The sequence below is a fragment of the Colletotrichum fructicola genome (assembly GCF_000319635.2).
Source record: "Colletotrichum fructicola Nara gc5 chromosome Unknown KSG_Nara_v1_contig05, whole genome shotgun sequence".
Lineage (NCBI taxonomy): Eukaryota > Fungi > Ascomycota > Sordariomycetes > Glomerellales > Glomerellaceae > Colletotrichum > Colletotrichum fructicola.
Window position 1 is genome coordinate 2,682,989 of NW_027094055.1, and position 14,234 is coordinate 2,697,222.

At 55.8% G+C, this 14,234-nt stretch overlaps 7 protein-coding genes across 7 annotated transcripts; 4 read left to right on the forward strand and 3 right to left on the reverse strand.

Moving 5' to 3' along the window:
• Window positions 1-372: 372 nt before the first annotated feature.
• On the forward strand, window positions 373-1,266 carry sde2 (Telomere maintenance protein SDE2; the record flags this gene model as incomplete). Its single annotated transcript, XM_032035461.1, has 1 exon — window positions 373-1,266. One exon carries the CDS (start codon window positions 373-375, stop codon window positions 1,264-1,266), a length of 894 nt encoding a protein of 297 aa, XP_031885534.1.
• A 278-nt stretch (window positions 1,267-1,544) lies between these two features.
• cox12 (Cytochrome c oxidase subunit 6B) lies at window positions 1,545-2,075 on the reverse strand (the record flags this gene model as incomplete). Its single annotated transcript, XM_032035459.1, has 5 exons — window positions 1,545-1,579; window positions 1,629-1,692; window positions 1,745-1,857; window positions 1,909-1,956; window positions 2,027-2,075. The coding sequence occupies 5 exons, from the start codon at window positions 2,073-2,075 to the stop codon at window positions 1,545-1,547; spliced, it is 309 nt and encodes a 102-aa protein (XP_031885454.1).
• Window positions 2,076-2,431: 356 nt separating this feature from the next.
• Window positions 2,432-2,941, forward strand: CGGC5_v009430 (uncharacterized protein; the record flags this gene model as incomplete). Its single annotated transcript, XM_032035458.1, has 4 exons — window positions 2,432-2,494; window positions 2,559-2,574; window positions 2,690-2,752; window positions 2,808-2,941. The coding sequence occupies 4 exons, from the start codon at window positions 2,432-2,434 to the stop codon at window positions 2,939-2,941; spliced, it is 276 nt and encodes a 91-aa protein (XP_031885453.1).
• Window positions 2,942-3,201: 260 nt separating this feature from the next.
• cyp33 (Peptidyl-prolyl cis-trans isomerase E) lies at window positions 3,202-3,710 on the reverse strand (the record flags this gene model as incomplete). Its single annotated transcript, XM_032035457.1, has 2 exons — window positions 3,202-3,336; window positions 3,390-3,710. The coding sequence occupies 2 exons, from the start codon at window positions 3,708-3,710 to the stop codon at window positions 3,202-3,204; spliced, it is 456 nt and encodes a 151-aa protein (XP_031885460.1).
• Window positions 3,711-4,269: 559 nt separating this feature from the next.
• SEC31 (Protein transport protein SEC31) lies at window positions 4,270-8,186 on the forward strand (the record flags this gene model as incomplete). Its single annotated transcript, XM_032035456.1, has 3 exons — window positions 4,270-4,478; window positions 4,535-8,087; window positions 8,142-8,186. 3 exons carry the CDS (start codon window positions 4,270-4,272, stop codon window positions 8,184-8,186), a joined length of 3,807 nt encoding a protein of 1,268 aa, XP_031885459.1.
• A 510-nt stretch (window positions 8,187-8,696) lies between these two features.
• Window positions 8,697-9,829, forward strand: CGGC5_v009433 (uncharacterized protein; the record flags this gene model as incomplete). The annotated part of the gene is made up of 2 exons (XM_032035455.1): window positions 8,697-8,844; window positions 8,934-9,829. 2 exons carry the CDS (start codon window positions 8,697-8,699, stop codon window positions 9,827-9,829), a joined length of 1,044 nt encoding a protein of 347 aa, XP_031885462.1.
• Window positions 9,830-10,171: 342 nt separating this feature from the next.
• ustP-0 (Peptidase S41 family protein ustP) lies at window positions 10,172-13,091 on the reverse strand (the record flags this gene model as incomplete). Its single annotated transcript, XM_032035454.1, has 5 exons — window positions 10,172-11,149; window positions 11,212-11,340; window positions 11,399-12,435; window positions 12,498-12,887; window positions 12,941-13,091. 5 exons carry the CDS (start codon window positions 13,089-13,091, stop codon window positions 10,172-10,174), a joined length of 2,685 nt encoding a protein of 894 aa, XP_031885461.1.
• Window positions 13,092-14,234: the final 1,143 nt, after the last annotated feature.

Sequence of the window (14,234 nt, forward strand, 5' to 3'; positions counted from 1 at the left end):
GTCGCAATTGCTGGATCGGGTGGGCCTTGTCACGTGCTGGGCGAGTCGCTCCAGTGGACGGTTAGGTGTTTGCCCACTGTACTTGGTGCTCTGAGGTCCCTCGATGGCCGGTGCTCCTCCCCCGCTGCCGAGAAATCTACTGTGGCTTGAGCGCTGAGCCACCTTTTTTCCTTTCTTTTTTTCCGTCTCTTCCCTCCGCGCCAAATCCCATACCCCCGGCCTTATCGCTGATAGCGTAGCGTCACCAGGTGAACATCGCATTCCATCGCCTCGCGTGTTCGTCACATCGCAGCCCCATTACACCGACGACACCGGCAACCACGACGTCAACAACAACAATATCGACAGCGACAACAACGTCAACGCTTCGAGATGGCCGTGAAGAACATCAACGTCTTCGTCAGCACGTTCGCTGGCCTAGGCCCGTCAACTTTGGTGCTTCCTGTGCCTTCTTCAACTACTCTATCGGATTTGCGCCAGCAACTGAATGAGCGCCTGCCCGCGACTGAAAACCGCCTGATCTTGACGACTGTATCAAACAAGGAGTTATCGCCGTCCTCCACAGCTCAAGTTGCCGACCTCCTCTCGTCTGAATCAGATGATTTCGTCTCCCTGCGCCTGTCGCTGCCGCTATGTGGTGGCAAGGGTGGTTTCGGATCCCAGCTGAGAGCTGCCGGAGGTCGCATGTCATCCAAGAAGAAGCGCAACCAGGGAGACGCCAACAACTCAAGCAGAAATTTGGATGGCCGACGTCTGCGTACCGTGACTGAAGCAAAGGCTCTGGCGGAATACCTCGCCATTAAGCCGGAGATGGAGAAGAAGGAAAAGGAGAAGCGCCGCGAAAGATGGGAGCAAATCGTCAAAATGTCAGAGAAGCGTGAGGATGAAATCAGGAACGGCGGCAAGGGTCGGCTGGACGGCAAGTGGGTCGAAGACAAAGAAGAGGCAAATGAGAGGACTCGTGAGGCCGTCCTCGCCGCGATGAAGGCTGGCAACTACAAGGACAATCTGCTCGGCACATCGCAAGTGTCTACCGGCTCTGAGGAGACGGACGAGGCCATGACGAGCGATGAAGAGGATGAAGAGGGCGGCAGCTCCAAGGAATCCACGCCTCCATCAGAACCGGCAAAGACCTCCAAGGATAAGCCCAGAACATTTTTCGGCTTTGACGAAGACGATGAGTTTATGAGCTCCGATGAGGATGAGCAAGATCCTAAGGGCAAGGGAAAGGCCAAGTGCAACCAAGTGTTCTCTCATTTTCATTGAGAGTACATATTTGCAATGAGTTTGCGCCATCGGAGGCGAACGGAGTTCCGGGAGATCAGTTACGGGAAGGCAGCGAGCTTGCGTTTTTGATAAAATGACAATAATGGACGGGCATTACAGACAGTCTGTCACGAATTCACATTCAGCGCCTGTGTGCGCTTTTAGCCTCGTCGCACGACACATCCTCCGATGCTCTATTTGATGTCTCAATCCATCTGGAAGTGATACAGTCGCCCGGCTCCTCCGTCTAACTTGCGTACAGCCTACTCCAATATCGCTTATGCGTTCAGGTTGACGGGGAAGTTGCCGGCCTCTGTTCTTTGTCAGCACGAGGTTCCTTGATATCGGGATTTGGTACTGACCGCGCTGCTCATCCCAGCGCTGGTACCAGCCGGAGGGGCAGAGGGAGCGGTAGCCGAGCCAGAACTACAAAACGTTAGTTGTCGATTCCTCCAGCAGCACTTCAAGATAGTCGGACCTGGCGGCAGGGGGCGAAGTCCTCGCCCTTGGCGTTGATGCACTTGTGGTAGTCGACGTAGTTCTGCCAGCAGTGCTTGGTCTGGTTCATGTTCGGGAAGCGGGCATCGGTGCCTATACAAGCTCAGGTTAGGCATTCGTCCATAGTGGCCAATGTCAATTGACGCGGTCGCATCGCGGGTATCGTGGGGTCGGTCGGAGGGCACATACCGGCTACAAGTTACGTTAGCCTCGGAAAAAGATCAGGCCATGCTGGGGGGGCGAGGGATATTTCACGACGTACCAGTGACGAACTTGAAGGGCTTGGTAACGAGTTCCTGATCGTCGGCCATTTTGACTACGTGGAGGTGCAATTGACTGGAAGTCGGTTCGGTGATGGAGCAAAGTGGGCAGCGACGTGCGATTGGTGTTGTTGCAGTGAGATCAATTGAAGGTCGTTTCTGGACCAAGAATCAGGTGGTGAGTGGTGACGGGCGAGAACGGGTGTGGATGCCTGATATGCGCCAATCGGGCCTCAGGCATTGCAAAGGTGGGCCGAGCTCCCGCCTAACATCAGACCAGACTGATGGTAGCCGGCTCAACTTCCAAACACTCATTTCGAGATCCAATCCCGATCAGCGAACGACTGCTCCCTCAGCTGTACCGAAAACCCGAAAATCTCCCCTCAAAAAACACAAAAACCGTCAAAATGCGTCCTACTCTCGGTCTCCGTGCTTTCCGCCCTACCATGCGCATGAGGTCCCCGGTTCCTGTATGTTAAAAAACCCGCTGTCTCCAAACGGACCGCCGTAGCTAATTGTGACGTTTTCCCTCAGGCCGAGGACCAAGTTGGTATGTCCACCCCCGGCCCCAGCCATTGAAGCCTTCCACGATATCGGACATGAAAATCGACGACTGCGACCGCCCTTGCGACACCGAATGCGAGCGCTGACATGAATTGCCGTAGGCCACACCGTCTCCCAGAGACTGCGCAAGCTCCGCCAGATCCCCCCCGAGTTGATCCCCCTCGGTATGTCAGACCCGGAATATCAAGATGCAGCCCGGACTATTGTTGACGTAACCAGGTGTCGTCGTTGGTTTCGCCCTGGCCGCTGCTACCTACTCCATCGGCCGCCACTTCATGACCGACAGCACCATCCGCATCAAGCGCCAGAACAAGGCCGCCGCCGATGCCGCCGAGGCCAGGGAGCACCACTAGATGGTGAACGGGATAATGAGGGGAGACGGTTGACCACAGTGTCGATGTGTGATTAGGGGGGAAACATTTGTATATGTCAACGACGACAGACAGATTCAAAGGCACTAGAGACGCTGTTTTCATTTTCCTTTCTCAAATGTGCTTCTCGTCCCAGTCTCGGGGAGAAGGCCAGGTCCATTTGTACATTCGCAACCGTGTGAACGCCATCGCTATGCCAAAGAAAAAAAAAAAAGAGACCCAAGTCAAACTTCAAATCCCCCTCACTCCGGCCTCGGTCCCGCGACATCAAGCCCCTCCAGACCCTGCATGGGGTCATCCCCACGCACTTCGACCTGCGCCTGCTCTGCGGCGAGTCTGTCCTCTTCACTCACAGCATTCTCAGCCAACCATGATTCCTATGAGCGCAGTCAGTATCGATATGACTCAAGCGGGACCTGTGGTGACGTACTTGTTCCCAAAGCGCCTTCTTGCTACCGAGACCTTCATCGGCACTCTTTGGCACCTTTGCGGCTGAAACTTTGAGGACTCTCCCGAAAAATTCCGACTGGTCCATGTTGTCGATTGCTTCTTTTGCGTCCTCGATGTCCTCGTACTCAACATAGGCGAATCCTCTATGAGGCTCTGTTGAGTTCGGCTTGTCGTTCTTGGGGAGCGATACGTCTGCGATCTCACCGAACGGTATGAACGCGTCGTGAACATTGGAGGCTGTGACTGCAGAAGCTAGGCCACCCACAAATACAGTGGCCTTCCAGCGCGAGGCGTCCGTCATCGTTGCTAATTATTTTCCGCGGTGTTTCGGTAAGTTGGCGCGGTCAAGATCAAATTATCGTGAATTTCAGAAACGGCTAGCAGCCTCACTGAGAGCGATTCGTTTGGTTGGCGGGGTTTCAGTGCAATAGCTCCGGTTCACTCACCATTGGCTGAGCCAGACATGAGCTCTGCTGAATGCACGTGACGCAATTTTTCTAATGCCAGTGTAAGGCAGGCGACAGGTGCACGGTCCTGGGTGGACGTGGAGCCTACGTTTTGGGGGAGCTTGAACCTGGATGTGGGCTGCAATCTGGCATCATAACCCAAGGATAGAGGCCAGCGTGCTATTACCTGCAGTCCATAATCCACGGCAACAGCCACCTTTCTCGCAAGGCTAGGCTGCGTTTCTTCACCACGTCTGTATCTGGGCCACCCCCTCCAGATTTTTGTCTACTTGTATTCAGCCAATGCCACTTTGTAGTCGTGCCTGAGTTGCCTCGACTGGTAGACCCTTTTCTTTGCTACGATCCTCCCCTCCCTCCGAGTGCAGTCCTGGGGACTGAGTGATTCTCGCAACCATGGTTCGCCTTCGCGAGATCCCGAGGACCGCGGCCTTCGCCTGGTCCCCCGACCCATCCAAGCCTCTCTTGATCACCGGTACCAGAGCAGGAGCTGTCGATGCCGATTTCTCTGATGAGACCAAGCTCGAGCTGTGGGACCTCAACCTCGACAACCAAGAGCAGGGCCTTGAGCTGCAGCCGGTAGCCAGCATTAACACCGACTCGAGGTAGGCATCGCCGACGTCCAACCTAACCAAGTTCGTCACTCACGGGGCATCTCTAGATTCTACGATATCGCCTGGGGACCTCCCGACTCCGACCACCCGCGGGGTATTATCGCCGGCGCTCTGGAGAATGGCTCCCTCGACCTATGGGATGCCGAGAAGCTCATCGATGGCGACGACGATGCCCACATGTCCCGAACGACCAAGCACTCCGGTGCAATCAAGTCACTCCAGTTCAACCCCCATCGACCTCAAATTCTCGCAACCGCCGGCGCAAAGGGAGAGCTCTTCATCTGGGACGTCAACGATGTTTCCAACCCCTTCAGACTCGGCACCGCTGCCGCTCGCTCAGACGACCTGGAGTGCGTAGCATGGAACCGCAAGGTTGCGCATATTCTGGCTACTGGAGGATCCGGTGGATTTGTCACCGTCTGGGACTTGAAGACGAAGAAGGCCTCCCTGACGCTCAACAACAACAGGAAACCCGTCAGCGCGATCGCTTGGGACCCCAACAACTCGACCAAGCTTCTGACCTCCACATATGATGACACTGCCCCCCTCATCTTCCTGTGGGACCTCAGAAACTCCAATGCGCCAGAGCGTACGCTTCAGGGACACGAGCAGGGCGTTCTGTCTCTGTCTTGGTGCCAGCAGGACAGCGATCTGTTGATTTCTTGTGGCAAAGACAACAGGACCTTGGTCTGGAACCCCCAGACCGGTGACCGATATGGAGAGTTCCCCGAGGTTACAAACTGGACTTTCCTCACCCGCTTCAACCCCTCGAACCCCAACCTGTCTGCTACTGCAGGCTTCGATGGCAAGATCGCCATTCAGACCCTCCAGAACACCAACCCCTCAACCACCCAGGCTGCGACACAAAACAACCTGGACGGCGAGGACTTTTTCACAAGCGCGCAGACTCAGCCCCAGGAGGCTTCCTTCTCCTTGAGCAAGGCGCCCAAGTGGTTCGAGCGCCCGATTGGTGCCAACTTTGGCTTTGGCGGCAAGCTCATCATTTTCAAGCAAAACGCTGCCCAGCGAACCTCCAAGATCTTCATTTCGCAGTTTGCTGTCGACACTGCTGTGGGTACTGCAACTGAGAAGTTTGAGGAGGCCCTCCAGTCTGGTGACATTGTCAGCCTTTGCGAGTCTCGGAAAGAAGATGCCAAAAGCGAGGAGGAAAAGGCCGATTGGCTTGTCATGGAGACTCTTACTGCCGAGAACCCCCGAAAGCGCATTATCGAATATCTTGGTTTCACCGAGGAGGAGATCACCAACGGAGTTTCCAAGGATGAGGAGGATAAGTCCGAAGAAGTCGCTGAGGAGAAGAAAGAGGCGAAGGACGACGACAACATGTGGGGCGATGGCGAGGGCGACGGCGAAGACTTCCTGTCCAACTTGTCGGCCAACAAGGGAGCTAAGACCGATAGCCCCTTCCACCTCCTCGCTGACACCGATACTGCGGTTGAGAAGTCCATCACTAAGGCTCTGATGCTCGGTAACTTCGCCAAGGCTACCGAAATCTCTCTGAAGGAGCAGCGCTGGGCTGATGCGTTTTTGATCGCTAACTGCGGCGGCCAGCCGTTGGTGGACAAGGTGCAATCTGCTTACTTGGCCAGCAAGGATGGCGTCCCTAGCTATGTCCGTCTGTTGGGGTCTGTCATCGCCAAGAACCTGTGGGATGTCGTGTACAACGCGGACCTTGAGAACTGGAAGGAGACAATGGCTATTCTGTGCACATTCTCCGACCCCAAGGAGTTCCCTGATCTTTGCGACGCTCTGGGAGACCGCATTCTTGAAAGCGGTTCTCGCAAGGATGCCTCGTTCTGCTACCTCGTCGGTTCAAAGCTCGAGAAGGTCGTCTCGATCTGGATCAACGAGCTCGAGGAGGCTGAGCAAGCTGGTGTCCAGGAGCCTAGTGATGATTCAACTTTCTCTGTCCATGCTCGGTCTCTTCAGCACTTCATTGAGAAGGTCACCATCTTCCGCCAAGTCACCAAGTTCCAGGATACAGAAAAGAGTCAAAGCGCGGACTGGAAGCTGTCTGCCCTGTACGAGAAGTACACGGAGTATGCCGATATCATCGCCGCTCACGGCCAACTTGCTGTCGCGCAGAAGTACCTGGACCTGTTGCCTGATAACTACCCCGCGGCAGAGATCTCCAGAAACCGCCTGAGACTCGCGACTCAGAAGGGTGCTGCTACCCAAGCCGCCCCCAAGGCCGCTGCGGCTGCTGGCCGTCGTCTTGGACAGACTCCCGCAGTGAACAACGCGAGAGCCACCCCGGCCTATCAGCCTGTTGCTCCGGCTGGACCTACCTACGCTGGTTCTTCTGTGCCTGCTGCAGCGTCGAACGCTTATGCTCCCCCTGGACCCCCCTTGGTTGGTTCTTCTGTATCGGCTGCGGCGTCAAACCCATATGCCCCTACCCCGTCCATCAACTACAACCCGGCGCCTGGCGCAGGTTACAACCCGGCTCCCACTCAATCACCGTACGCGCCGGGACAAGGTTACCAGCCCCCGGCCGCTCAGCAATACGGAGCTCCGCCTACTGGTTACGGACCACCTCCTAGCAACTTCGGCTCCGTGCCCCCGCCTCCACGAAACTCAACGCCCACATCCAGTTTCCGCCCTAAGGAGAGCTGGAACGATGTGCCTCTAGTCACCAAGGTGCCTACCCGTAAGACCACGCCCAGCGTGGCACCCATCACGGCCCCTTTCCCGGGCCAGGCGACCCATGGCAGCGCTCCTCCTCAGAGCCCCTACGGCCGCACCGGCTCAACTCCTCCACCACCTCCTCCTAAGGGACCCGCCCCTCCTCGCGTTACGTCTCCTCTTGCCGGCCCTCCTCAGGCATTCCAGGCACCGCCTAGGCCGACATCAGCGGCGTCAAATGCATACGCACCACCCCCGCCCCAGGCTGGCGCACCGCCTTCCATGATGCCGCCGCCTGCTGCTCGTGGCCCGTCCCCGTACAACCCGCCCCCGTCTGGCGCCCCTCCATCTAACCGCTACGCCCCCGCGGCGTCGGCACAGCCTCAGATCAGTCAACCACCCATGGGATCAGCACCACCCCCGGGTAGCCAGCCGCCTCCTAGAAACCCGTACGCTCCGCCGCCCCAGGCGGGCACACCTCAGAACCAGTATGCGCCGTCGCCTTACGGGGCTCCTCCAGCTGGTGCTACTGCTCCTCCGCCCGCCGCATCCAGGCCTCCTACGGGACCTCCTCCCGCTGCTGGCGGACCTCCCCCTGCTGCCATCGCCACTCCTCCTCCCCCGAAGGCAGCTGCTCCCCCGCCGAAGCCGAGGCATCCCGCTGGTGATAGGTCTCACATCCCGGACCATGCCCAGCGTCTCGTAGACATCATGAACTCAGACATGCAGCGTGTGGCATCGCGGGCGCCTGCATCATTTGCCGCCCAGGTCAAGGATACCCAGAAGCGTCTCAACCTTCTGTTCGACCACCTTAACAACGAGGAGCTCGTCAAGCCCGACACTATCGACCAGCTTGCGGCTCTGGCCGAGGCTCTCAACGAGAAGAACTACGAGGTGGCCCACAAGATTCAAGTTGAGATTCAGAAGGAGAAGACTGACGAATGCGGCAACTGGATGGTAAGTACACCTCGGAAGATGTTGATGAGATCAAATAGCTAACAGGAACGTCAGGTGGGTGTCAAGCGATTGATCAGCATGAGCAAGGCCACTCCATAAATGCCTTGATTGAAGTGCTGGTGGCGTCAGGAATGGGTAGTTGATGATAGCCAGTTGCAACTTTTACGTATACATTAGAATTAAAACGAATGAAGAAATTGTGTTGAAATGCCTGAATATGACGAGATCCTCGACGTTCTCATGTCATTTGTACTAAACCCGCAAAGGATTAAATTGGCAACAGTAAAGATGACGGAGACAGCGAAGATGACTACAAAGATAGCAGCTGTGACGATGATAGTAGGGCTGTAGAACATGTAGTTTCCAGAGCACGGTGATCTAAACATGAGATAATCAATTTTTTTTCTTCCTGTTCTAGAGCGATTGCTTTTCATATGGGTTCATATACTCTATTATGTACAATCGTCGTCGATCAAAGGGGTTGCTGGTGAGTTGGCCCTGTCCCCGATAAGATAAGCGCAGGTCATTGTGCCACCACCAAATTATCCATCCACGTCACACGTCACACCCTCACCCTTCCCACGTCCAAACACTCCAAACGACAGCAAAATGGCGGACATGACGCCTGAAGATGCGGCTGCAGCACGCGCGGCAGAACAAGCACGCCTCCGTAAGGCAAAGCGCGAAGCTAAGATTCGTGCTGGCGGCACAGCCAGATTGAACAAGATCACCGGTCTCGGTGGAGGCTTCCAGCGAGGTACGATTCGACCCTGTTTGAAGCAGTAGCTTGCAGAGCTCCCTGCCGTTCCCTTTTTTCCTGTGACTCCGTACTGAGATTGAAAGCAGATGATCCCGTCCCATCCCCAGATGCCTCCTCGACGGCAGATTCTCCCGCTCCCTCCGCCTCGCCAGCTCCCTCTCTGCCCAAGCCAGCGACCGCCGATCACGCCGACCCCGAGGAAATCGACATCTCGCAACACTTCTACCAGCCTGCCACCACCCCGCGTCCTTCGGGACCTCCTATCGACCCCAATTCGATGAGCGAAGATCAGCTGCGACAGATGATGCTTGGCTTCGACCGTCCCGGCCCCGGAGCTGGAGGCCCCCCGCCCATGAACCCGTTCGCGGCCGCTGGTGGCATGCCCGGCGCCGAGGACGACCCCTTGATGAAGATGCTTTCACAGATGATGGCAGGCGCAGGCGGCGCTGGTGGAATCCCAGGTTTCCCGGGTGGTGCAGGAGCACAGGGTTTCCCGCCCGGATTCCCTGGTATGCCTGGCATGCCCGGCATGCAGACCCCTCAGCAGCAAGCGGACGCCAGCTCCGCGTACCTCTGGCGCATCCTGCACGCCGTCTTCGCCATCTCTCTCGGTCTCTATATTGCTCTCTCCACGACTTTCACCGGCGCCAAGGCTGAGCGCGAGCGCACTGCGCTGGCGTACAGCTACCCCGTCGGCAGCGACGAGGCGGTCACGGATGTGAATAGTATGGAAAAGGGTCGGGAGGTGTTCTTTTGGATGTTTGCTACGGCCGAGGCTATTCTTCTTACTACGAGATTCTTCATCGACAGGGGCCGCGCGCCGCCTAGTGGGATCGCCTGGACCATCGTCTCGTTCTTGCCGGGTAATATCAAGACGTACGCTGAGACGTTGCTGCGGTATGGTCAGATTTTTGTCACGGTCCGGAGCGATATCCTTGTCTGTATTTTTGTGCTCGGAATCTGCTCTTGGTTCCGTGGTTGAGGATGGCATCCATGGAGGGGTATTAACATCCATAGCTTAGCATGGTCAATGCTACATTTGAAGCCCGCAGTTTGAGTCACAGAAGGTCACAACAACCTATAGACGCGTGATATCTAATTGTAGTGATTAACTTGCTCACATTACCAGTTTTCCAACAATAATGTACCGGGCAGCAAAGCCTCACGATCGGGGAGAGCAAAGTAGAGGCACCAAGCGAACAGATCAATGTATTATGCGTGAGTCTATAATGGCCGTACTGATATCATTGGATCGGCAGTCGCTTTTTGAACGACAGCTAAAGCAGTTTTCGAGTTCCCTTTGAACAATCAGAGATCAAACACTTCATACACTGCCTCCCTTTACCTTCGGGGTGAATTTGCCTCGTTTGGTTCCCGTGGACTTTGTCGTTGTTGTGTCTTGAGCCACTGGGTCAGGGTTCTTCGTTCCGCATAACTGTACGTCGGTACGCGGGCAGAACCCGAACGTTTGTGACGAAGTTACAAAATCGCCAGACGGGTCCAATTGCTGTTTTGACTCCGTGGTCGGCCGGCTGCTGCTCATATCGCATTTGAAGTTGCCCTCACACACCGAGAACGCTGCACAGCTGTTGGTACAGACACTGACCCGGACTCGTCCGTCGCTGCAGCTCGTAGGGAACGTCTTGCATTGCCCGCCCGGGCATTGGCCTTGGACATTCGGATCGCAGACCTTCAACTCCACATTGTTACCTGTCCTAGGCTGGCCAGCCGGTAGGCCGTCGTAGGAAATAGGATCATAGTCGGTGGTGAAGGCTGTCGCCGACTCCGGCGAGGGTACGCGGACGGCAGAACGGCTGGGAGGGGCCTTGGGCGCGCCGTTGGCGGTCCTGGACGTATACCCCGTCGAGCCCTCCACGCAGAGGCTGGGGTCCTCGAAGGCGGCGCGCGCGACGTCGTGCCACAGAGCCGACATGTTGTACACGTTATCGAGGGTGAAGTACAACCTGCAGTCGGCCGCGGCGTAGCGGAACTGGAGAGGGGTGGAGACATCGTCCTCGCGCAGCTGGTCGCGGAGGTTGAAGCCGGCGTAGTTGATGTAGATGCCTGTCTCGTTTCTGTTGGCGGGCAGACGGTCATTTGCCGTCTCGTTCAGATTTCTAGCCCACGAGATGTCGATGTCTAGGTCGTCGCTATAGTACATGCGCATGCCGCGAGTTCCGCTGGCCGCTTGCATCGGGCCTGGCTTAGGCGCGCCGCCCACGACGACAGTCCGGGCGCCGCCCTGAGTTGTTGCGAGTTCGACGAAGATGGCACAGGCGGAGGAGCAGGTTCCGTCGGTGAGCTAGGGGGATGGGGTGTGAGATAAAAGACCATTGAGTAAGGGGCTGACATATTCGAACTTACGATAACCACATCTTCAGGGGCCCACACAGCTTCTTTCCTTTCCGCATCGTCCTCGTCCAAGTAGCGATTCAGAATCCATCCGTCAAATGCAGCAGCGTGGAAGTTCGGGTTCTTGAGGTCATATTCTTCCTGCGATAAACGGTTAGTGCAGTCCACGTGCGAAGCGCCACGCCAGTCGACGACTTACCACGAGAGAGAACTTCTCATCCTTCTCCTGTCTGGGACCTTGATACTCCTCCCAAGAGGTGAAGTTGACTCCCGTGTCGGCGTTGACTTTTGTTGTGATTACCCACTCATCCGCCATGAGAGCCAGGGCATCATCCCTCTGCGTCTCGTTACCAACCGCCCACCTCTCGTAGATGCTTGTCGTGGACGAGCCCAGAACGTTGCCCAGCTCGTGGCTACGCCGCTGACTTCCCGTGAACGGGTCGATTCCTGGGAAGAGTTCCCGGAAGAGTAGCAATGCGATGCCGGTAGAGCCGCCATAGTTCTTCTGCACGTCGACAATGATGTGTGAGAGTCCCCTTGCCTTAGCACCGTCCATGAAGTCCGCGAGCGACTGGCTGAAATTGCCAAAGTCCCAGTCGTACTGTTCGAAATGGGGGATGCTGATCACTCCGGTCGATATATCATCGTAGAAGTACCCAGTGATAATGCCGCCACCGTAGAGACCCAGGTCGAATTGGACGATGTCTGGGTCTTTCGAGAAGGCACCGTAACTTGCCTGGTTCCAGTTATCGGTCGTCCCGGTCTCTCCGGTTCCGTTGGCGACATCTGATACTTCTTCCACAGACGCATTTCCAGAGGGCTGTCCTCCAAAAACTACTGGGAGTGGGACCTCCTCGTAGGATGCAGGCAGTAATCCCAGGACGAAGAAGTTGTAAAAGTCGCCCCCTGTCGTTAGGGGACCGGTAAACTCGGGGTTATTATAGATGGCGGTCCAGGAAGTCTCCCAAACTGTCTGATCTTCACACGTGAAGTTCAAAGTCTTGCCGGGGTAAAAGGTGCTTTCACCGGCGAAGATGCTGTAGACCCCATGGATGTCCTGGACCGGGCTGTCCATGAGTTCGTTCCAATCGGCATGGGGTTCAAGCATGCCCACGGACTGTAGAGCCGCAAAATCGGTCAGAAAATCCATTGCTGGTCGGCCATTGATGTGGGACACAGCGGAGATGTAGGGTTCAATGCCTTTGGTGATGTTATTCCTGCGATTAATAACGTCGCCTGTTTTATCAAGGTTAGCCATCAGAAGCTTGTCAAACCAGGCTGGAACTGGTTATCCGTACTTGCAAAGTAGACCTTTGGGATCTCCTTCCCGTCGATGGATGCCGTGACGAGAGGCCACGGGCTGGCGAAGGAGAAGGCGGAAAGCACGCCCGCGAACAGATCGACGTGGGCATCATGGACCGAATAGACGAGGTACTGTAAGGTAGCCTCGAAATCATACTGATTCTTAAAGACGCCCGCCGTAACATTCTTCTTCAGATCTTCCAATCCCTGCATAAGGTCAAACGCAGGCTGTTGATAGCCTTCCGGCGGATCTTTGAGGTACGCCAGGGTGCTCTGGAACTGCATCGTGGTGTTGTAGTAGTCGATGAAGCGAAGAGCCATTGCCTCGTGGAACGGGACACTGGTCAGGCACTCGTACGCGTCGGCGGCGTAGAAGTAGCGTTGTCCTATCTATATCAGCATAGTCCATGCCTACGCTGCAACTCTCTACTCGTCTCACCTTTATTGACAGCATCGATGATGCGTCCGCACATGGGCGTCTGCTCAGGCCCATCTTGGCGGCGTGGAAGTTCTCTCGGTCGAGCCGACGGACGTGCAATGGCAAGACCGCAGCAAAGGCTCAGCAGCACGGTGAAGTGTCCCAGCAACATCGTGGTCGTTGAATGGAGCGCGTTGAGGATGAACCTTGGCAAGAGAGCATCATTCAAGAGCCTCTCATACGACGTGAAGGGAGTGACAGCTTTTTCACCAGTGGCCGGCACGCTGTCTCTTCCTCATCAGAAGACAAGCAAGCCATGGATCATGCTGACGCTGCGGCTGATGTGCCTTTCCAGGCCCGTTAGCCCCTGTCGAGCCCACCCTGGCTGTGTTGTCATGATCAGGGTGTCGATTTTGTGACCAGGCACCAGCTTCAATACCGATTCGACTTAAGAGGCAGGCTGGGCCATGGTGTCTAGGCCGTTAATTTCACAACCCTGTTTGTGGCTGCGTCTGGCTGCATCTCATTGCATCACCACAAGAAAGCTTAGCTGACCACGTGAATACCCCGGTATGCTCCTGAAGAAGGTCTGCCAACCAGCTTCTCAACCCATTCAACCAGACACATATGTTTGGAGTTTGAAGATATCGCCAACATGGCAGCGCCAGTGGCATGAAACGGCTCTGTCTCCCCGCGATTGCCGCAGACCATGTGATAGGTTGAGCATCCCGTGCCTCCAACTTCTATGAAGTGCTGAAAAAATCATGGTTTGAGGCGGCTAAAGAAGTAAGATTCTGGCTTCGACGGACTTCTTGGCACCGCTAGGAAGATCTGCGGCTGAGGCGACCTGCACGAAGCCTGGAAAATTCTGGATCAAAATGCCAAAACAGCCCGACTAAAGTCTTACGCTCCCGCCATTCTGGCTGAGCTGGTTTTTCGTAGGCTCGGTTAGCCTGCAAAATAACTCAAAAATACCGCGCTACCAGCACCGATCTGGTTGCCTGGTGTTTTCTCCACAATGCTGCAGGCCATTCGAACATGAAGACGAAAAGAATGAGGTGCGAGAGAGAGCCAAGAATGAGAAATGCAGGGGTTGAAGCCATCGAACCTCTCGCGAGCAATAGAGATTCGTGAGACTAACGGATTTGGTGTTTACGAGATGCGCAGCCCCTGGTATGTGCATGCATGAAGGATTGAAATCTGACCACCCTCCCGATAGGCAACAACTATCCGTACAAGGGATATTCGTACCTCCACAATCCGTAGCCTTACGCACGGAATGCTCCGCAATCAGCAACCGCGTGCCTACTGTCAT